This window comes from Cryptosporidium andersoni (assembly GCF_001865355.1).
Source record: "Cryptosporidium andersoni isolate 30847 chromosome Unknown contig_44, whole genome shotgun sequence".
Classification (NCBI taxonomy): Eukaryota; Apicomplexa; class Conoidasida; order Eucoccidiorida; family Cryptosporidiidae; genus Cryptosporidium; species Cryptosporidium andersoni.
In genome coordinates, this window is record NW_027122897.1 from 117,540 (window position 1) to 139,449 (window position 21,910).

Here is a 21,910-nt window from a genome sequence, read left to right on the forward strand (position 1 = left end):
AATCATTTACAAATCTAGTTTCCCTTAAATAAGTTTAGAGTACTTTACAATAGTTAAACTTAAATAATTTAAAATTTATAATAAGTCAGAGAATCTGTTAATTAGTATCACAAATAAACATCTTTGTAAGGTTTCTTAATAACTTCATTAACCTTGAAATATATAGGCTGTACTGTAAAATTTACTTATCCTTAGTTGTTTGATGAATAGTAAATTTAGAATTATTGGTATATTCTTCATCTTCATCTTCATATTCATCTTCAGTATCAGTAGAAAGTTGATGATCATCTAATTGATTCATAATATGTTGAAATAGGGTAGGTTCATTATCTAAAGCTTCATCTTCAGGATGTACAAAGATAGTTCTTTCACAATCTTTAATACTTTTTGCAATAAAACTAACATTTATTTGTTGGTCTAAACCTTCATAAGAATCATTTGCAATAACTATAGAGATTTCAATATTACCAGGAGTTTCTAGTAAAAATTGAATTTTACCCTCAACAAATTTTTCATTTGAAGTACAGCGAGTATTTCCAAGTATATGTGGATTAGAACCTTTTGTAATAGCAAATATCCACCATTCTTCATACTTTGTTCCCGAGAAATAAGGAGAATGTATTGGACCAATTGCTTCGTTCTCATCTAGTTTTGAGCGATTAAGAGTAATGTCAATAGTCACCAAATCTCCAACTACTATATCTTCCTCATCATCTACACTAACTTTTGTAGACACCACTATAGGATATGTTAAATAGCAAAAAGCATCAATGTCCATTTTTTGATCCTCAGTAAGATCAGCTAAGCCTTTTCTTTCAGATGAACTTTGATTAATAAAGTCAACAAGAGTTTTAGCTGCATTCCTCCCCTTTTTAATATGATAAATTTCAGTATCTGTTATATAAGGGATTTGCAAAAAGGCAGAGTTTGGACTTCCATCTAAAGCTTGTATAAGAGCTCTTCTAAATGATAATATAGCCATAGTTGTGTGAAAGAAGTCTCTACTAATTGAAATTTCAAGCATTGATAAGGTCAATGGCATAGATAAATAAAGAATTTTATCTAAGTGTTGCTTCAATGAAGGAGTAAGTTCATTATGCTTACGATGTAAGTGAGCTAAAATTAAGTAATACACAACACCAAAATTGGGTGAGTTAGCAGTGAATGATCTCTTCTTAAATTCTGATAATTCCATAGCAAATTTCGAGATAATCTTTTCATCTTCAGAATTTTTTATACTCAAAGATCTAAATTCAGTACTTAAAGCAAGTAACTCTGGTAATGCTTTAAATCTTGTGGAATCTGTAATAGCTGCTGAGAAAAAGTACAAGGTTGTTAAGTGAACTCCATTAGAAGCATAGCGTCTTTGGCGACGATAATAACAAATGAAAATCAATGGGATTACAAAGAGCAGAATTAATGAAAATAAACACAATATAAAAAGCTGGTATTTTTTGGAAACCAAAAAGCTAGGTAGTCCAATACCTACTTTCATTGTAGCTGGACCATCTGGATTACCATATTTTTCATAATTACTTCTTGCCAGATCATCTGTAAGTGCTTGATATGCCTTTGCTATAAGCATAAATTTAGCTGCTGCAGTAGGATCATTTGGATTTTTATCAGGATGATATTTAAGTGACATTAATCTGTAAGCCTTCCTTATAACGGTAGTTGAAGCAGTAGATGTAATTTCTAAAATTTCATATGGGTCAAATTGTGCTATACGCTTTGTCATAGAATATGCTGACATCATATAACAAGTCAGATACCATAAAAGGATCAACATTATTGTCTGTATAATAGCTGTCCATGAAAAACGGTGAGAAAATGATCTATGAGCTTTCCTAATATTGTCTACTCTGTTTGTGCATGCAGAGCATTTACAATATTGGATGTATGAACCTTTACTTGAATGTTTTGGGTACTCACGTTTATTAAATTTTCTTGTTGGACAGAGAAATCTTGATAATACATTATAAGTCCAAAAAGTTAAAAAACAAATAACAATGGTTCCGAAAAAAAAAAAGAATGCTGAATCATCATATAATGATTCACCCTGTTCCTCCTTTGTAAATGTATCACGAAATTGCGACATACCCTTGTTAGACTAAAATTCGCAATTTGCCAAATATCTTATTTCCACAAAACAGGAAGCAATAAAAATGTGCTGAGGGGAGCTAAACTGGCGCATGCGAGCGCCGAATACTGATACTTATGGCGCTATCTAGTAGTATAATAACACTGAAAACTAAACTAAAATCTTCATATTTTTAATGCATTACAGCCACTATGTAATTGTACTTATATTATTAATAAGCTTTCTATTTGATTTATCTAAATGTGAAGGTGGTGATCTTGGATTTGGAGCAGAATTCCCACTATTGGGTGCTCTTTTCAGTGCTGCAAGTAAAGCCTTTGACAAATTGACACCAGATGAATGTTACCAATTAAATAGACGTGGGATTACTAGAGGACCTATTGGAGTAATTCTGGCTGCATTGCCATATAAATCTAACTATCCAGTGATTATATTTAAAGATGGATGGCAACAACCAGATTATCTAATTACAGCAACGTTGATAGAGATGTGGCACAGGTATAGAGCTGCAGAATCTCTATTTGACCCTAATAAATACAAAGGAGCTAGCAAGTTACTTGGGGCCCAGGCATTCTGGGGAAAAAGAGATGATAGTGAATCGGATAATTTAAATATTGAAAACCCTCGATGGAATGTATGGTGGTCTCAACTTGGAGACTTCTTTAGTGGTGTAAATGAATTAATGAATATTTTGATAGATGGGACAATCCCACTATTTGTTTCAACACGTGGAGCTAGGTATAATTCCAGATTCTTGTTATCAACCCTAAATCTATATGCTAAAGAAAAACTTGAAACAATAACATATCTTCGGGGAGGAACAACAAAGGATAATAGAGCATGTTGTGGGGTTTGCAATAGAGTCACTCCTGTAGGAGGATCTCCATCTCATCTAGGTATTTTTACTGATGTTGAAGGAAGCAAGTCATACTCTGCATTACAGCATTTACAATTACTATACGATAAACTTGAAGATAAGGATTCTAGTGAAGAGCAAGTATTATATTCACCTATGGATGAATGGACATGGGATTCAGAATATTCTTATATAGGAGCTTTTATTATATATGTCAGAAAACTTCAACAACGCTATCATTCCACATTCCATTATGCAAATAGAAATGGGCGTGTAGTTTGTGGTTTGCACATAAATGATATAACCAAATCCGTAAGAAACCTGTTTGATCTTGGAAGGAAATCTGTGGTAATTAATAATGAAAATGATAAAAATAACAATGTAAAAAGTAGAGATAAAATAAGTCCTCCACCTTGGAATGGTTCTGATCAAAAATGGAAAAATAACCCAAAATCTCAGATTATAAGTATTTTGCAATTTTTAGATGAAGAAGATTTAAATACAACTAGTTGGGACACTTTAGACTATGTAATTGCAGCAGCTTTTCAATACCTTCGTATCAGAAAACATTTACATCAGATATGGACTGGAGGCTGGTTACATTATCAAACATCTCCTAATATCATTAAGAAAATATTCAAAGCTATTTTAAGACTTTGTAGAGTAGGTGGAAAACATCATGTAGTTTGATGGTCTCCTCTAGTCATACTGATTATTCAGGATTAACTATCTTGTCTCCAAATTGTATTATCATTCATCCGTATCATTTTTGCAGAGTTACAATCCCAATTTTCTGATGATTGATGTGGATTTGTAGAATTAATTGATGTAGAGGCTATAACTAAATTTCCTTTTGTTATATGCCTAGAAGGTAATGATATTGCAGAATTAGAAGTTCCAAGTTCACTTGGATTATATGATATATTTGTCTTTATAGATGCTGTAGGTACTATAAGATTACTTGTACACCTTAACCATCGATGATTTAGTGCTGCTTCAGCAGTTGGTCTCTTTTTTGGATCAGTCTCTAATAACCATTGTACGAAGTGTTGAGCAATCAGGGATACATTCCTCCATGCTGGCTGAGCAAATAAAAAATTATTAACACCTCTTTCAACAATTTTATGGTATAAATCAAATGACTTATTATCATGGAAAGGGAGTCCACCACATAGACATACATAGCACAATACTCCTATACTCCATATATCTATTTCTGCTCCATATTCTTGTTGTTTTACTAATTCTGGAGCAAGGTAAAAATCAGAACCACACAAAGATTTAGATCTTGGTTGAGTATTACTAGAAGTTGAACTTCTTTTTGCAAGTCCAAAATCTGCTATTTTGCACACAAAATTGTTATCTATTAATATATTTTCAGGTTTTAAATCCCTATGAATTATCCCATTTTCGTGAATATAGCTGAGTGCATCCAATAGATTTATCATAATTCTTTGTACTAATTTCTCTTCCAAAGCTCCATGACTCAGTACATATTGGTATAGATCTCCACCTGTACACAGATCTAGTACCATTTTAACTTCATATTTTTCTGCATCTATATGTTCCACATTGTAATCTATTAATCTTACAATATTTGGGTGATTTCGCAAGATTTTCATGATTTCAACCTCCTCCAGTATTTTCTCAAGAGGTACTTCATATGAACTGTATGTTATCTTCATTGCAGAAGATCTACCACTTTCATATTCTTTGCAGAGGTAAACTTCTGCAAACTGTCCAGTGCCTACTAAACCCCCTATTTGGTAACGTTCAGAAAAACTTATTCCATTTATGTAGTGAGTCACATTTAGACAAGCTCCTATTCCAATATCCATTATTCTTTCTATAGAAGAATGTTGAGTACCCATTTTAACGGAATATACTTTGTTATTTAAAGTTGCTAGATATAAAATAGGCCCACATGCACATTATGGCGCCTAATTCCCTTTTTTTACGTTTTTTTCTCCCTCCTAGGTTTTCCTAACGAAACTTAGCAATCAATTATTTAAAGTATTTAGCTATATTTTGCAAGTTTTCACGAAACTACTATAATCTTAAGGTTATTTTATTAAGCTAAAAATAGTTTATATTATCTACAGCGACCTTATATCTTTATATCTTAAATATACACTTATAACTTTTTTTGTAAATTACGAGCTAACTATAGTATATTATTCATTGATATCATTGAGGAATTCTGTATTAGGATTTCTGAACTTATATTTCAAAAGAGAAGGCTAGTTGCAAATTTTTGTGGGCATTACTCCTGTGGGGTTTCTTATTTCACACAAGTTGGTTAATACGGAAATAATAGTGTGTGGCTTTCTCTTCTTTTTTTTCCCTACTTCTCTAAAGATTATTCTTTCATTAAATGAGGAAAGTTCAACACTTTTTTAATATACAAAAGTTTATTGGAACTATTGAGAGTAGAAGTATTGAGTGTATTGTAAATGTGGCCGAAAGGATGTTAAACTATGTTGAGAAATTTACAAAAATTCCAAATGAAGTTAGTAAGAAAATGAACCAAACTTTGGACTGTAGACTAGTACAGGAACTTGTCTATAAAATACAAGAATATAAGAGATGGCTTGAAGTCAGTGGAGTAATGGAAATTCCTGAAGAGTATATTGCAGAATATCGTCATCTAGCATCATTAGGGATGGCATCTGAGCAAACACAGGAAGTGGATTCTAAACATACAATTTTAAGTGTAGAACTCTCTGATATTACGAATAAAGAACTTTTTAATAAATCCCAAATAGTACATGAAAACTGCGAAAATTTAGTCATAGATATCCTATCAATATTAGAACAATGCCATATGCTTCAAAATCAGCTTGATAAACTACAAGAAACACTAAGATTGAAAGAAAAAGAATTAAATGATAAGTGTCAGAGTAAGAACATTGTTGATATATTTCTCCCTGTAATACAGCAGTTAAGACAACAACATGAAGATATTTCACAAAATGAAGGCACAATAGATCAATTACAAGAAATGATAAGAAGTTTTTGTACTTTACTTGAAGAGAGAAATGAATTGAGATATAGACTTGTATATGGTGTAGATAAAACCTCTGAAAATTTAATTATTGAAGAACCTAACAAAGAAGAAATAATAGAATCATCTTTAAATAAGCCTGACAATGAAAATGTGGATAATTCCAATACAGAATTGGATAGGGGTTCATATAGAAGATTTTCTTCTGTTGCTATAGATCCAAATGCAATGAAATTATTTGCAAGATGGAGTTTACCTATTGATTCTGTAACTGGTACTATTATAAAAAGATAAATTACATTGAAATAATATATGAGATAGAAGTTTCTAGATTTACTAGATAGGTAATATACTTATTAAAGTATGAATAAGATAAATAATTGAATTATAAATTTTTAAATTTAACTTCTAGAACGTATAAGTTATCTAATACTTAAAGCGGCTCCTATGCTTACTTTTTGAATGTGTTTTATTACCAATATAAGACTCTTTCAATATTTGTATATTATCCCAAATATATATAATGCCACCAAAACAGAGGAAATCAATTGCAGCTATAAATTCATCAGGTAATACTGATTCACCATGGAAGTTACTTACTCGTATGGAATTATTCCATGTTATAGATAAGAATAACATCCCTATTACTTCAGATAAGTTATTAAAAGCAGATCTGATTAATTTAATTGAACTTCATTTAAGTGATTCAGATTGTAGAAAATGGTTAGAGTATTATGAAAAACCATTACCATATCCAGAATTTGGGAAAAATAATATTAATTGTAATATTGGGAATACAACTAACAAAAAAAAGGGACGATACTCAGTTCCAGCATATTTAGCAGTTGCAGAATTAAACACAGAGAGGCTTGGATCTGATATAAATTTCAAAGAGAAGACAATAAATTCAACCCAAAAAGAAATACAAAATATTGATGTAACGGAGACTTCTTCATTTAATGAAGAATTGGATAGTAATACATATTTAAAGACAAAGATATCAAGTCCTATATTAATAAATAGAAGAAAAAGAAATTCTATATCTCATAAAGTTGATAGTAATGATAATATTAATATAACAAAAGTAGTAGCTCAAGATCATAATATGGAAACAAATAAATCTAGCTTTTATTTACCTTCATTTAAAGCTTTATTTAGTTTGTTATATATATTTCCTTCTTTAAAGAAGATTATTATCTTGAGTTCAATAACTTTATTATTTAGTATTGGAATCATATTATATAGTAAATATTCAATTTTTATTTTAGAACCGAAATTTTGTGATTCTGATTTGAAATCTAAAGATCTGAAGTCATCTTCTTGCGAAATATGTCCTGTTAATGGTCATTGTAAATATGGAATATTAAATTGTAATTTTCAATATAAAAAAGCACTGAAATATATTCATGGAAAATGGACAGTTTTATGTATATATGATGATGAAGCCCATGATCTAGCCGAAGAGATGTTATTATATATAACTAGTAGATTAAGAAAGCTTAAAGGCTATAATTTATGCTATATTAGAGATAATAATGACCTAAGTAAGTTAAGTGAACACGAAATTAACGAAATGATAAAATTATCATTTAATTATTATAATGAAGTTATAATATTGAATGCAATATCCATAATGTGGAATTCCATTAAGAATGGTAATGTATTGAAAAAATATAGATTAACAATATCCACAAATAAACTAGAGAATAATCAAATAAATCGAAGGAAGATTGATGAGATTGACAATGTATCTAAACCATTGTTAAAATTTGATAATACTGACATAATTGTGAGTAATTATAGTGCAATATCTTCAAATAAAACGAATTATGAAAATACGATATATATAGAGGCTATAGATAGCCAAATGCCATTATTATGCCAAATCAAATTATACTTGAAGAAATGGGCTGCAATATATTTAGGTGTATTGCTTATTATTTGGCTTTTATATTATTGGGATTATAAAAGAAAGAGAGAGAAGTTAATTATTAATAAGATTAGAGATATTATATATAGAGAGAATAGAAAAGATATTACTACAGGGTTATTTATTGGTCCTGATACATTAGCCATAGCCAGACTATTACGTACTGAACTACCACAATATAGAAATTATTTGACTGATAATCAAGTAAATAAAATATGTAGATGTGTTGAGGTTTTAGATCCGAATATTCAAAAAACTCAATTATCAGATAATAATCTACCTTATTATTGGGTAGCTAAGGATACAATTGCAGCTGACCCACTACATAATTCTCCAATATCTATTAAGAATAATAAGCGAGGGCTTCTTCGTTTATTTTTTCTTTTATCTCCGTAATTAAATAGAAGTTTCACATAAATCATGCATGCAAACGAAAAATTGCATGCATGCATAATCCATTTTATTTTGTTTTCTTGTTTTTTTAACCCCTGAGGATACGTGGTATATAACTTTGAACCTTATTTTAGCATTAATGATCTGAAATTAAAAGGAAAAGAACTAAAAATATAATTTTATTAGATCTATGGATTTTTTAAGTTTTCATTTTTAATTGTTCTATAATGTTAAGTGGAATCTTTAGATTATAAATTAAAGGGGTATCTAGTCAATACACCGAGGAGAGAATAGAAGATAAAAATAAAAAATAAAAAAAAAAACCGGATAATCTTAAAAGTGACCCCCACTTTTTTTTTCTTTATAAAAAAAGGGATTTTTTAGATAATAAGATTAAAAATATTTATTTTTAATAAAGCTAACTATTAATGAATATGAAGACTTTAAATATTGAAAAGTGGATGAAGGTGAACTGTACTGGGAGCTTTAACCTGCACAATGGGCTATACTTTAAAAGTTATGCTCGATTAATTAGCAAAGCTGGGTTAAGTAACCATTTGCATACATCTCAGGAGATAAAAAAAGTGCCATCAATATCTGTTAAAGAAGATACGAGACTAATAACATTTCGTATTTTAAAATATAACCCAATTAACAAAGACTTACCAAGAATAGTAGAATACAAGTTGAAAATTAATGAAGCAGGACCAATGGTTCTAAATGGTTTGATTCATATAAAGAATAAGGTTGATAGTACATTAGGATTCAGAAAGTCATGTAGAGAAGGAATTTGTGGTAGTTGTGCAATGAATATAAATGGGAAAAATGGTTTAGCTTGCTTAACAAAAATATCGAGTTTTTCAGATGGAATAATTGAGCTTAGGCCATTACCAAATCAGTATATTATAAAGGATTTGATTCCAGATATGACCAACTTTTATAATCAGTACAAATCAATTAAGCCATGGTTAATTCAATCAAATGGTAAACATAATTTAGATATAACTGGAAAGAAAATTGAGAATTTACAAAGCATAGAAGATAGAAAAAAACTAGATTCTTTGTATGAGTGTATTTTATGTGCATGTTGCTCCACATCATGTCCCTCATATTGGTGGAATCCTGACTATTATCTTGGACCTGCAGCGCTACTACAAGCATACAGATGGATATCTGATTCAAGGGATGATAATAAATTACAAAGATTGATGTATCTAAATGACACAATGAAGTTATATAGGTGTCATGAGATATTTAATTGCACTTCTGCTTGTCCTAAAGGTCTCAATCCAGCAAATGCAATTAGTAATATTAAGGCAGAAATACAAAAAAATATTGAGGAGATTCAAAAATTGGAATCAGAAGATTGCGATATAAACTCTAATTGATAATTTATAGCTGAAAAGTGACTTATTTCACTAAATAACAGGTTCAAGTATGTACATATACACATTGTAATCACTAAAACAGATTTAGTTCAATAGATCGAAGAAAATAAAGAACTTTGATATACTATAGATGACTGATGCCGAAATAAATAGGTTATTAATAATGGATTATTGTGTATCACCACTCCGACTCCGTTATATATCTGTATGGTTTTACACTTAATTTAGTATGGCGCTACCTATAATTTGAGATTTATAAATTATATTAATCTTAGAATGAAACAGAACTAATCTTTAAAACCGACTATATGGACATTAGTAATAAAGATACTAATAGAAGTTGTGATGGTATAAGAGGTGGATATGAAAGATTTAATTGGGCTTCTTTGAAATCTATACCTACTAGCGAACGAGAGCATTATCTTGGTCAAAGTATACAGGTTGGAATCGCAACTAGAGGTGGAAAATTTTACAGACATGATTGGTACTATAAAGGAGGAGATACTAGAAGAACAATCGATAGATCTATAATAAATGATAAGATGGGATCAAATAAAAATGTTTCCACCTCCAATATTAAGGATGAAAAACTTTTAGTTAAACAATATGAAGATCAGTACATCTCCAAACTTTTAGGTGTAAAGAGTAGTTTTAAAAAAGAAGAAATTGAAGATTTAAGGAATACACAAGCAAAATCTAAATCCTACACTAATGATAGAACTACCAAAATTTGTGATTTAACTTCGAGTAAAAAACATATAAGGTCCGATAAATGCTATAAAGAAGTTAGATCTAAAGTTTCCAAATCTAAACATACATATAGATCCTTAAGTCGGTCAATATCTCCAAATAAAATTGTATAATAACCTGATATTTCGACTACGGGCTATAAAAATTATGCGGGAAGTACTGGGAGACTAATTTACTGATACCTTTAGAGACTTTGAAATATTTCTATATTGTCTTTAACCTTTTACTTGGAGAGATGAGTGGCCATATTGAATCTTTATCTTCTGATGAGATTTCTATATATGACCGTCAGATTCGATTATGGGGTAGTAAAGTACAACAAAGGTAGGATTCACTAATAATGAATATTTGCAAATAATACGTATGTTATCAAATATTCTTGATAAATTGCAACTATTCATATTTCGTAAATTTATGTTGTTGTATTGAATCTAAGTTGGGTGTCATTCTTATCAGATTAATGGAAAGTGAATTTTTGATCCTTGGTCTAAGTGCGATCAATGTTGAGCTTATTAAAAATATGACACTTGCAGGTATGTCAATATATCCTATAGAGTACTTAATTATTTCTATAATGTATAAATAAATTGTTACTAGGAATTAATATTAAGATGTGGGATGATAATAAAACTGAAGTTACAGATTTGTCGAACAATTTTTTTTTGAGTAAAGATGACTTGGGTAAACCTAGAACTGTTATATTAGATAAAATAAGAGATATGAATCCGTTAGTACGTATTAATATTGAGAATAAGGAAATTTTCAAGTACTGTGGGAGGGGATTAATAGAAGTTAAAACTAGTGAACTTCAAAGTGAGTATTGGCAAACAATTCAATTCACTGGTATTGTTATTGCATTAGAAGTCATTCCTATAAGCTTGGCTTGTAAATTGAGTAAAATTTGTCAAGATAAAGACATCATCTTTGCTTTAAGTATATCTATTGGGACTAATTTCTTTTTTTTTATTAACAATAAAAAAGTGGCATTTCATGATATGATATTATCAGAAAAGGATACTTTTTTGACATTATTAACTAGATCTAAAGATATCCATCCACATATAGTGTTTATTATATACATAATTAGAACTAAATTTCGGGAACCTGGTGAGAAACTAGAACTTTTGGATTTGATTGAAATTATGAGTAATTTGAAAACCAAACCTAGAATAGACAATAATAACGAAATTATAGATCTTGTTCAAAATTTGTCTAGATCATGGAATTTATCAATATCTCCTATAGCATCTATTGCAGGAGGTCTCCTTTCACAAGAAGTTGGGAGGATTTGTACGGGTGAATGTGGTCAATTTTCATGCTGTGTTTTTAATATGGATACTTGTGAAGCAGTAATAGCTAGTTTTTAGTTTTTTTAATATATTTTTTTAGTATTTTGATATAATTTACCTATCTAAAAAAAGTACTCATGTTTGCATTATGATTATCTGAATATACAGTGATGACTGTCAATTGTAATAAATATTACTCCCTATATAGTCAATATCTAGAAATTATAGGTAATTATATTACTACTGAAACTGTACTTAAAAGTACAGGCGCCGGGAACTTAGCATTTATTAGCATTATGAAACTAAGGGTAAACCTTTTAATACTTAAAAGATTCTGATCTTTTTCAGTTATTAAGCAACTCATTGGAAGTAATTCCTATATATAGAATATATCTTAAAGTTTAAAATGCCCAGAAATGAGTTAGATAGGGACGTGTCTCTTTATGACTTTTCTGAGGATTGTCAAGTTTACAATACATTTGAAAGTATGGATTTGAAAGAGGAATTACTTAGAGGAATATATAGTTATGGATTTGAACTCCCATCTGTAGTACAAAAGCGTGCTATTGTTCCTATTATTAAAGGAAGGGATGTCGTAGTGCAATCTCAGAGTGGTACAGGTAAAACTTGTGTATTTACAGTTGGTGCTCTTCAATTATGTAATAAAACTACTGAAAGACTTCCACAGGTCCTAATTTTATCTCCAACTAGAGAATTAGCTGAGCAGAGCCAAAAAGTTTGTTCTGCTCTAGGAGAATATCTTGATATAAATGTTTACTGCTGTGTTGGAGGTAGAAAACTTAATGATGATATAAAAGCCTTGCAAAATGGAGTTACAATTGTATCTGGAACACCAGGTAGGGTTATACATATGATAGAGCAAGGTTACTTGATAACTAGAAGGATTCGGCTACTTATTTTAGATGAAGCTGATGAAATGCTTGATTTTGGATTTAAACATCAAGTATATGATATCTACAAATATTTACCACCAAGAATACAAATAATCCTTGTTTCTGCAACTTTACCAGAGGAGATCATAGAAATAACTGAAAAAATTATGAAAGATCCCTTGAAAATTCTTGTCAAACGTGATAATTTAACTCTAGAAGGCATTAGACAATTTTATATTTATGTTGAACAAGAACAATGGAAATTTGATACTTTATGTGACCTGTATGATACTTTGACTATAACTCAATCTGTTATATTTTGTAATAAAAAGGCAAAAGTGGAATGGTTAAGTAGTAAGATGATTGAAAATCATTTCACAGTATCATTTGTTCATGGTGATTTATCACAAAAAGATCGTGAACAAATTTTAAGAGAATTTAGACAAGGGAAAACTCGTGTTTTGATAGCTACTGATCTTTGGGGGAGAGGAATAGATATACAGCAGATAAACCTTGTTATTAACTATGATATACCTACAAACAAAGAATTATACATTCACCGTATAGGTCGTAGTGGACGCTTTGGAAGAAAAGGAGTAGCAATAAACCTTGTTAAAGAAGAAGAAGTCAAGATCTTAAAGGATATTGAACAGTTTTTTTCAACTAGAATAGAAGAGATGCCTGCTAATATTACTTCAATATTATAGGTATTTCATCTAAATTTTGTTATGATTCATAATTTAAAAGACCTTAATTTTAAAATTATACATATATATTAATTTATTCAAAGTGATATCTTTCTTATTGATATTTATAAAGCCTATGTGCTAATAATTCATCTATAATAAGGAGATCTTGAACGTCTTTTATATTCTGAAGGGGATTTAGATCTATATCTAGACCTTGGTTTCTTATAAGAGTGCCTGTAAGAGTAATCTCTTGAATAGGGAGATAAAGAATATTCTGAATATCTTTTGCTTCTCTTCTCTTTTGTATATGTACTTCGTTTATTGTACTTTTGGTTAGAGCAATAATCTCTAGTATTTGTATATTCACTTCTACCTTCATGTTTATATTTTTCTCTTTGATATTCAGATTCATATTGTTTGGGACTCAAGCTTTCATCAGTATTATTATTCAAGGTTTCTTCTTTATAAATGATTGGAAGAAAAATATCTATTAAAAATTCAAAGTCAAAAGGAGTTTTATATTCAACATTTTCAAGTAGATTCTCACAAGATATATTACATTTAAGATCTACGAATTCTTTAAATTCTTCAAATGTGTTTAGCTTTATATAATATTGTTTGAGTTTTTTAAGTATTAGATTTTGTATATTATTGTAGGCTATTTGAAATAAATTCATAATATATGTAAATAAAGTTATACCATAAATTCTCTTGCCATTAACTGAATGTTTTAAAATAAAACAAATTGTTTTGAGATCTATCGGAATAGAAATGTGCCATAATATAAAATTCATATAATCTTCCTGTATATTATTTAATTTCCCAAGTCTTTTCATAATATTTCTATATATATCATCAAAATTAATATTTCTCAACTTTCCCTTCCCCTCTATAAAAGTAAAATGATTCTTATTTGTTTCAGTTATTGGTATTAAAATTCCAGCCTTAATATCTTCCTTAATTATCCTCCAAAAATCATTCCGAAGTTCTACTTGTCTCTTCTCCATAATCATACATAAATCTTCTTTTATGTTATTTATACATGATTTCTGGATATTAATATAAATTTCTAAAGCATCAGTCAATGTAACAGAGTTGAGAATTTGATTATTCATATACTTAGATAAAATAAATTCCCAAATATTTCTACCTGTGAAATCTTGAGTTAATATATTTATTCTATTTTTATATAGATATTTCATAGGATAGTAGTCTCCCGTATATTCATCAATATAATGTAAAATATCTTCATCACTTCTGAATAATTCCAAACATCTGCGCATATTTTCTGATTTATTTATTTTCCTAATTTCTTTTAGTTTAGCATAATAATCTTCAACAGTATCTTGAAAAATATCATCTTTCTCTTTTTCACTAGTATATTTCCACCACCATTCATTATAATTATCCTTTGCAAATTCTGCAAACTTTAAAACAAGTCTTGGATTTTTATGTATCCAGCTTTCAATTTCCTTATCCAAAGTCTTCCTTGCATCAGATCTCCTCTGCCTATCTAATTCTCTCTGACGTTTAGCAGCTTGGCTTTGATATTCAGACCATAATTGGCGTTTCTCTCCTGTACTTAAAATATTAAATTGTTGATACAGTGGATCTCCTCCTACTATTTTTAGTACATCATCCCATTTTAAGCGATTGTTTAGCTTTTTATAGTGAAAGAATTCCTTTAGTTTAATTCGTGCCTCTTCTTTTGTTAATTTTATTGTCTCGCTCTCAATATTATTAATATGATCCTGTTTAGCCATTTCTTAATAGCTTCAGTTTATATTAAGATTATTTTTAGAATGCACAAGTTTATAAGAATACAAAGTTAGCCCGCCATATATTGATACTAAGTAGGTGCACATATTACTGACAAACTATTCTAACTTGTTTTTAGTTCTGAAGGCATAATGGAAGAAAATTTGAAGCAAGTAACTTTGGGTAGATTAAATCTATTTGCATGTGATAGAGGATTTCCAAATTTTGAAAATTTGAAATTGGACCTTAGTGGTAAGGAATATAAACGTAAATTAGAATATAAGATTAATAAAATTTCTGACCCAAAGTCTTCTATTAGATTATACAATAATTCTAAAATACCTCGTATAGATGATAATATACCTAAAACAGCTTTAGATATACATTTGAATAATAAAAAACTTGAAGGATATAAAGAACTCATGCTACATAATAGTTCTGAAAAGTATATAGATAGTATTTGGAAACCAACATTCAAACTACAAAGAGTTATAAGTGGTCATCAAGGATGGGTTAGATGCTTATCAATAAATACAGATAATGACTTTTTTGTATCTGGTGGAGCTGATAGATTGATAAAAATTTGGGACTTAGCTTCTGGGAAGCTAAGATTAACATTGACTGGGCATGTTGCTAGTATAAGACAGTTATTAATTAGTGATCGGCATCCATATATGTTTAGCTGTAGTGAGGATAAAACAATGAAATGTTGGGATTTAGAAACTAATCGTGTAATTAGAACATATGTAGGGCATGCTCTTGGCCTTTATGCTCTAGCTTTACATCCTTCATTAGATATTATTTCAACAGGTTCAAGAGATGGAACTATTATATTATGGGATATAAGAACCAGAACACCTATTCATAAATTAAAACAACATAAGGCTGCTATTTCATCTCTCTTAATGCAATCAATAGAGCCACAATTAGTATCTGGGAGTTTTGATAAAACTATTAAATTATGGGACATTATAGCAGGCAAGTGTAGACACGTCTTAACACATCATAAGAAACCTATACGTTCATTAATAGTTCATCCCAAAGAATATGCTTTCCTTTCTGCTGGAACAGATTCAATTAAAGCTTGGACAGGTGAGAATGCAGAACTTTATAAAGATTTCGTAGGTGCAAATGCAATTACAAATTGCTTGGCTATTAAAAGCCAAGGTGAATACTCTGTGATTATTAGTGGTTGTGACAATGGACAGTTACATTTTTGGGATTATAAATCAGGTATTAAGTATAATACTATACAAAGTCAAGTTCAGCCAGGTTCTTTAGAAGCAGAAAATTCAATTTTATGTTGTATCTTGGATAAATCTGAAACCAGATTAATAACTGGCGAAGGTGATAAGACAATTAAAGTTTGGGCAGAGAATGAATTAGAAATGATATAAATCATTAATATCTATAATATGTAATTCTAGAACTCGTAAGAAAATATATAAGCTCTAAATATCAGAAAAAAAGAAGAAAGAAATCTAATTGTCGTCTAAAACACAAATACGCGTCCCGGCGCACGCGGCAAATACATGTTCATAAACTTTTTACAATAGAGAATTCCATATATTACAAGCTTATAGAATAATTTAAAGAGTTTTAGTGATATATAAAATGTCTGATCAAGAAAATTATACGAAGGCACAGCAGAGGATTATTGGTAGTAATGTGATAAATGTATGTTACTAGGTTAATTTATAATCCTTGTATGTACTAACTATACATGTCTTTATTTGTATACAGATCTCTTCATGTGAAAAGCCAGATTTCTATGTACATCTAGCATTTAAAATGCTTGGTGATATTAAAGGAAAGGGTAATTTCACAATAAAAGATTCTATTAAGTCAGATAATGAAGGTAAAACTATTAATACAAACTCTAAATACCAGATACACAAACAGGTTGTACTAGCTGGTCTTGGTGAAGATACAAAAACTGTTGTTAAAGTTGCAGGAGAACTAGTTAACAGTAATTTAATTGAGATTTCTAATATTCAGACAGATCTACGTAGAATTGGCTCTAAAGGAGCAAATCCTCTTAGCGTGCCATACATTGTTATTGTATGTACTAAACGTGATAAAGAAAATTGAAAGAGTTAAAAATTTAGCCTGTATCAAGATATTACATATTTATTTGGCACTAGATATGTACATTCCTATTGTACTTATCTTGTTTTTATTAGTTATTGCTCTAATGTTAAGGTTTAGATAATTGATTATTGGAATAGTCTGTGTAGTTTATATAATAATTCCTTTTAGAAATTAACAAGAATCCTCAGAAAAGAATTTAATTGGTCTTAAGAATTTGTGTTTTTACTTATTTGGACTTATTTAATATGTACCTTATCGAGGCATTCCCACATAACTACAGAGTTTCCTCTTATAATAACAGTACCTATTTCCTTATTTCCTTTTGATGTAACTTCCACTGTATTTTCCAATACTAAATTCATAAAGTTGTCATATCCTCGTAGTAAGCCAACTATATGTCTCTTACCATTAAGTTTAACTATAAATTTAGAGTAAAAAGTATATTAATATCATTAGATAAATTAGGCTTTATAATAAGGAATGAAGCCTCTTTAAATAAACTTACTATCTAATCTCTTATCCATAAATCTTCTCAAATCTGCAGGTGATCCTGATTTAAATATTCCCATCTGCTTAGGACCTCCTATAGAAACCAAAATAATTATGAGTATTTGAATTCAAAACCTGACAATAATAAAACGTGATTCCAGAAACACATAGCGCCTCTTGATGCACAGGAGCCTATTATTTTTTATTACCTTTTTAGAAAAAGAAAGATTTGGCTAAATTATATCGAAATATGATGGGTTATTATATAGTAAATATTTGTTACTTATATATATTAGTAATTTAGAACCATTTATATAGGACAATTAACCTATTTCAAGGGATTTGAACTTATTATTTAGAGATTGAGATGAATTACAACTATAATCACTATCAGAATTGCATTCTGGATTAGATTCTATAGATTCAACAACTATATTACATGTATTAATATATTGTGAGGTGTTTTCGTTGAGAATTCCTAGTTTTACGAGATTATTAATAGTTGAAGGTTCTGTAGAATTTATTGGTATTACACTATTAAAATGTTCATTATTATGATAAGATAATTGGATACATCTATAGAATGGGGGGAAATTAGCTATAATAAGAGGATTTTGTCCTAGCTGGTAAATAACAATATTAACGTTAAACGCTTTACTCAAAGAATGTAATTCTAAATGTCCTCCCCATTTTCCATTATTTAACATATTTGTACAATAAGTTTCAAAATCTTCTTTATCATCAATATAAGATATAAATTGATCTGAATGATTTTCCATATATTTAACTGCTTTAATTCGGTATAGCTCATGTAATTCCTCATCATTACAATGTTGATGAGAAAAGGCTCTAAATAGGCAGTTTCCATCACTGTTTATTCGATATATAGAAAGATTACATTTAAATAAAGCCTTATTTAAAGAATGAAAATCATCAAGTTCATCTTCATTATTTAATGATTTATATTTCTTTTGATTTTTTATACTTTGGTCCTTTTTATGTTTTTTTTTATTATTTCGATTCTCACACTCTTTCTTATTTCTTCTTCCACCCATTTAAACATATAAGAAAAGTGACTATATAAAGATCTTATAGTAACATTTTCAGTCATATTAATTAGTTATTAATTAAGAAATACCCTCTATACCCGCAGATAAATGAGCAAACAATAAAGACAATATTTATGATTTTCAATAATTTTGAGTAAAATGGCATCTGAGATAAATGTAACAGCCCAAATAACGGGATGGGTACCTGTGGAATCTTCTACTGTGTCATACAAAATATATGTGAATGGACCTTTTAAATCATATCAAATACAAAAACGTTATAGTGAGTTTGCAATGTTACAGTCTTTACTATATGACCATGGTTTTAGTTTATTACCATCTCTTCCACCAAAGACATTTTTATCAAAACCTCAGGATCCAGTATTAATAAAAGAAAGGCAACAAGGATTACAAGCTTATCTAAATAATATCCTCAAAAGGTTGGATATATATTCATCTTCAATATTTTTAAATTTTCTCCAAATACCTTCAAGTTTACAGAATTCAAGATTTTTACCAAACTTAAAGTTTGAGTTATTAGCAGATTTATCTGAAGGTCAACAAGCTGTTAGTAATGTATTTATTGAGAAATTAGTACCCTTAGGAACATATTTAGCATTTATAAGTTATCAGGATAACTCATCATTGTCAAGACTTGGAAAAGTTTGGAGTATTATAGAACCAGAAGATTTGGGATCTTTATATATATGGGATTTACAGTCAAATAGGCATTTTAATAGAAAAAAGTCCTTTAATGTTACTCACAGGAATTCTGTTGATAATTTTCAAAATGCAATTCATACATTGCTGACTAATACAACATTAGATTCATCAAAATTTAATTGTTTAATTAATGTTACATTTTCATATAGATGTAAGGGAGTAATATATTTATCAGAAACGGATACTTTATGTGTTTTTTCTGAAAAAGGATATTTAGAAATATATAGTGGAATAATGAATATATGTGAAAATTTAATATTATCAAATATAACCTCAAACCCCAAAAATTTACGAGAAATTATTACTCCCAGAAATATTCTTATTCATCATGATCAAATACAACATGTACATTTACCAAATTATCTAAATAATAATGAATCTCAATTTTCACTTTCTATTGGAATAGATAATAGTGTAAGATTATTTTGTCTTAAACAAATGAAAATAATATCTGGAGGTAATGTGACAAAACGTCTTCAGGGTACTAAATTAACATGTTGTTATCTAGAACAGAATTTTGCAAGATTAGGATTTTTTGGATCTAACAGTGGAATTGTATTAGTACTAGATATGGCTAGTCATCCTCCATATTTAACAGCTCAATTAAAAGATTCTTCCCAAGAAGCTATTACTTGTATTACAGTTAGTAATGATTATATAATTGTCGCCTATACTGATTTAATACGTATTTATAATGTTACAATTGATGCTGAACAAGGGACATGTATAATAAATGACAATCAACCTCTTTGGACAATTGAACCTTATTTTTTTTCGGATATGAGTATGGGTCATATCTCATCTATGTTAATGGTTAATAATAATCTCTTATTTGTAGGTGGACAAAATGTATTAGCTATTTTCTTCATAGAAAACTATAAAAGAAATTTCAGAAATTCTCCCAAACTCTTATTATCATATAGTATTCATTCTGGATCTATAATTTCTATATCTAAGATACCTGATGATATTATTACTAATAATTCTGTAGATACTTCAACATGTTCAGATATATCATATAGGCCTATAAAATTCTTAACTGCTAGCCATGATGGAATTGTCTTATTTTGGAAATTATGTATTCCTGAATTTTTTCAAAATCCAATTAAATCTCCAGTTAAAGATATATTAACATTAACAAATAGTGATGGTGGATTTGAAACAATTAAAGATGGGAAATATCCTCAAATAAATAAAAGTATTAAAACAGTTCCAACTCACTTTATACCTAGTCAATCTTGCAGTGATGATAATAGTGAAGATGATCTGACTTCTGCTTTTCGATAAATCACTTATTTACAATATATGAAACCTTTATGTTTTTACAATTATTAATTTAATTTTATCTAAATTTCAAAGAAAGCCCTAATTCCAAAATCCCCTCATTCACTGTAAATATTCAACTAATAATTTACCTTTAAAGTTATCCTAGGGTATTCTCAGCACTATACTCTACATATAGAAATCCATCATCCGAAACATATTGCTCATATACTTCTTGCATTAGAGCTCCTGCTTTGGGGACTGTGTTGTTCACAAATAGATATATCGTCTTCTCATTGGATATTGGTAACTTCGTATTATTATCAGTTGTGCCAGTTGATTGCGTAATATGTTTATGAATTATATACTTAAATTCCCCAACTAGCATATTCATGGGAACAAGAAACCTAAAATTGAAGATAATGTGGGAAATCTGACCTATTTCAGCAATAAGCTGTGATCTCAACTTACTTCTTCTTATCAATGTCGGGTAAATCACTACGTATTGATCTTTCACATATTACAGGAATACGATTTGGGTATTTTGCACGGATACTTAAGGCTTCTGCAGCTCTTTTATCTAATAAAATATCCATAACAAAGTATTCACTATATATAACAACACACTATAGCTTACCAAATGGAATAGTATCCCTTATAGAACTCATATCAAGTCCAATCTAATGCTACTACACTTTATCGTATTTTCAGTACAAACTGGGCCTCCTAGTAATCTAAACTGTCCATTTTAATCTTAAATAGGCATCTTAGGCGCTATATACTGGGCGCCCACAACACATTTTATTTAGCAAGGTCTAATTTTTTGAAATTTGTGGGATTTGAAATATACATGTTATGTCTGAATATCTACTTATCAAATAAAGTCATCAAGATCTAAAGTTACTAAATTCCATCTTTTTTCTTTTTCTTTCTTTGGAAATCCCCAAATAATTATAATAAGAATATCTTTGTATTAGAAAATGATCTTTAAGTTATGCACGAATTTTGATAAATATATTAAGCTAGTTTAAAATACACAATTTTAAAGTAGTGGGTCTACTAAGTTTGTAAACCATACATAAAGAAAAGGAAGGGAACGAAGGGAAATACTAAGCTTCAGTAATTTTAATACCGTCCACGAATATGCGCGCCAAGAGAATTCACACAATTAAGCATAGATAAAGGAGATTTGCCACACGTACAGAATAATATCAAGATAGGGATTGTTGGATAAGGAATAAAAT

The 21,910-nt window shown here is 29.3% G+C and overlaps 16 protein-coding genes across 16 annotated transcripts; 10 read left to right on the top strand and 6 right to left on the bottom strand.

Moving 5' to 3' along the window:
* Positions 1–181: 181 nt before the first annotated feature.
* On the bottom strand, positions 182–2,098 carry cand_011860 (uncharacterized protein; the record flags this gene model as incomplete). The annotated part of the gene is made up of 1 exon (XM_067211425.1): positions 182–2,098. One exon carries the CDS (start codon positions 2,096–2,098, stop codon positions 182–184), a length of 1,917 nt encoding a protein of 638 aa, XP_067067045.1.
* A 178-nt stretch (positions 2,099–2,276) lies between these two features.
* Positions 2,277–3,647, top strand: cand_011870 (uncharacterized protein; the record flags this gene model as incomplete). The annotated part of the gene is made up of 1 exon (XM_067211426.1): positions 2,277–3,647. One exon carries the CDS (start codon positions 2,277–2,279, stop codon positions 3,645–3,647), a length of 1,371 nt encoding a protein of 456 aa, XP_067067046.1.
* A 32-nt stretch (positions 3,648–3,679) lies between these two features.
* Positions 3,680–4,828, bottom strand: cand_011880 (protein kinase domain-containing protein; the record flags this gene model as incomplete). The annotated part of the gene is made up of 1 exon (XM_067211427.1): positions 3,680–4,828. One exon carries the CDS (start codon positions 4,826–4,828, stop codon positions 3,680–3,682), a length of 1,149 nt encoding a protein of 382 aa, XP_067067047.1.
* Positions 4,829–5,331: 503 nt separating this feature from the next.
* cand_011890 (uncharacterized protein) lies at positions 5,332–6,255 on the top strand (the record flags this gene model as incomplete). The annotated part of the gene is made up of 1 exon (XM_067211428.1): positions 5,332–6,255. One exon carries the CDS (start codon positions 5,332–5,334, stop codon positions 6,253–6,255), a length of 924 nt encoding a protein of 307 aa, XP_067067048.1.
* Positions 6,256–6,484: 229 nt separating this feature from the next.
* Positions 6,485–8,287, top strand: cand_011900 (uncharacterized protein; the record flags this gene model as incomplete). Its single annotated transcript, XM_067211429.1, has 1 exon — positions 6,485–8,287. One exon carries the CDS (start codon positions 6,485–6,487, stop codon positions 8,285–8,287), a length of 1,803 nt encoding a protein of 600 aa, XP_067067049.1.
* A 425-nt stretch (positions 8,288–8,712) lies between these two features.
* cand_011910 (succinate dehydrogenase) lies at positions 8,713–9,672 on the top strand (the record flags this gene model as incomplete). Its single annotated transcript, XM_067211430.1, has 1 exon — positions 8,713–9,672. The coding sequence occupies one exon, from the start codon at positions 8,713–8,715 to the stop codon at positions 9,670–9,672; it is 960 nt and encodes a 319-aa protein (XP_067067050.1).
* A 308-nt stretch (positions 9,673–9,980) lies between these two features.
* On the top strand, positions 9,981–10,535 carry cand_011920 (uncharacterized protein; the record flags this gene model as incomplete). Its single annotated transcript, XM_067211431.1, has 1 exon — positions 9,981–10,535. One exon carries the CDS (start codon positions 9,981–9,983, stop codon positions 10,533–10,535), a length of 555 nt encoding a protein of 184 aa, XP_067067051.1.
* A 347-nt stretch (positions 10,536–10,882) lies between these two features.
* cand_011930 (uncharacterized protein) lies at positions 10,883–11,871 on the top strand (the record flags this gene model as incomplete). Its single annotated transcript, XM_067211432.1, has 4 exons — positions 10,883–10,955; positions 11,020–11,355; positions 11,404–11,771; positions 11,812–11,871. The coding sequence occupies 4 exons, from the start codon at positions 10,883–10,885 to the stop codon at positions 11,869–11,871; spliced, it is 837 nt and encodes a 278-aa protein (XP_067067052.1).
* Positions 11,872–12,117: 246 nt separating this feature from the next.
* Positions 12,118–13,311, top strand: cand_011940 (DEAD DEAH box helicase family protein; the record flags this gene model as incomplete). Its single annotated transcript, XM_067211433.1, has 1 exon — positions 12,118–13,311. The coding sequence occupies one exon, from the start codon at positions 12,118–12,120 to the stop codon at positions 13,309–13,311; it is 1,194 nt and encodes a 397-aa protein (XP_067067053.1).
* A 128-nt stretch (positions 13,312–13,439) lies between these two features.
* Positions 13,440–15,056, bottom strand: cand_011950 (uncharacterized protein; the record flags this gene model as incomplete). Its single annotated transcript, XM_067211434.1, has 1 exon — positions 13,440–15,056. One exon carries the CDS (start codon positions 15,054–15,056, stop codon positions 13,440–13,442), a length of 1,617 nt encoding a protein of 538 aa, XP_067067054.1.
* Positions 15,057–15,203: 147 nt separating this feature from the next.
* Positions 15,204–16,448, top strand: cand_011960 (uncharacterized protein; the record flags this gene model as incomplete). The annotated part of the gene is made up of 1 exon (XM_067211435.1): positions 15,204–16,448. The coding sequence occupies one exon, from the start codon at positions 15,204–15,206 to the stop codon at positions 16,446–16,448; it is 1,245 nt and encodes a 414-aa protein (XP_067067055.1).
* A 217-nt stretch (positions 16,449–16,665) lies between these two features.
* On the top strand, positions 16,666–17,142 carry cand_011970 (uncharacterized protein; the record flags this gene model as incomplete). Its single annotated transcript, XM_067211436.1, has 2 exons — positions 16,666–16,728; positions 16,795–17,142. The coding sequence occupies 2 exons, from the start codon at positions 16,666–16,668 to the stop codon at positions 17,140–17,142; spliced, it is 411 nt and encodes a 136-aa protein (XP_067067056.1).
* Positions 17,143–17,378: 236 nt separating this feature from the next.
* cand_011980 (small nuclear ribonucleoprotein G) lies at positions 17,379–17,666 on the bottom strand (the record flags this gene model as incomplete). The annotated part of the gene is made up of 2 exons (XM_067211437.1): positions 17,379–17,560; positions 17,648–17,666. The coding sequence occupies 2 exons, from the start codon at positions 17,664–17,666 to the stop codon at positions 17,379–17,381; spliced, it is 201 nt and encodes a 66-aa protein (XP_067067057.1).
* Positions 17,667–17,954: 288 nt separating this feature from the next.
* Positions 17,955–18,686, bottom strand: cand_011990 (OTU-like cysteine protease family protein; the record flags this gene model as incomplete). The annotated part of the gene is made up of 1 exon (XM_067211438.1): positions 17,955–18,686. The coding sequence occupies one exon, from the start codon at positions 18,684–18,686 to the stop codon at positions 17,955–17,957; it is 732 nt and encodes a 243-aa protein (XP_067067058.1).
* Positions 18,687–18,839: 153 nt separating this feature from the next.
* cand_012000 (PX domain-containing protein) lies at positions 18,840–20,690 on the top strand (the record flags this gene model as incomplete). Its single annotated transcript, XM_067211439.1, has 1 exon — positions 18,840–20,690. One exon carries the CDS (start codon positions 18,840–18,842, stop codon positions 20,688–20,690), a length of 1,851 nt encoding a protein of 616 aa, XP_067067059.1.
* Positions 20,691–20,826: 136 nt separating this feature from the next.
* cand_012010 (uncharacterized protein) lies at positions 20,827–21,334 on the bottom strand (the record flags this gene model as incomplete). The annotated part of the gene is made up of 3 exons (XM_067211440.1): positions 20,827–21,073; positions 21,138–21,246; positions 21,304–21,334. The coding sequence occupies 3 exons, from the start codon at positions 21,332–21,334 to the stop codon at positions 20,827–20,829; spliced, it is 387 nt and encodes a 128-aa protein (XP_067067060.1).
* Positions 21,335–21,910: the final 576 nt, after the last annotated feature.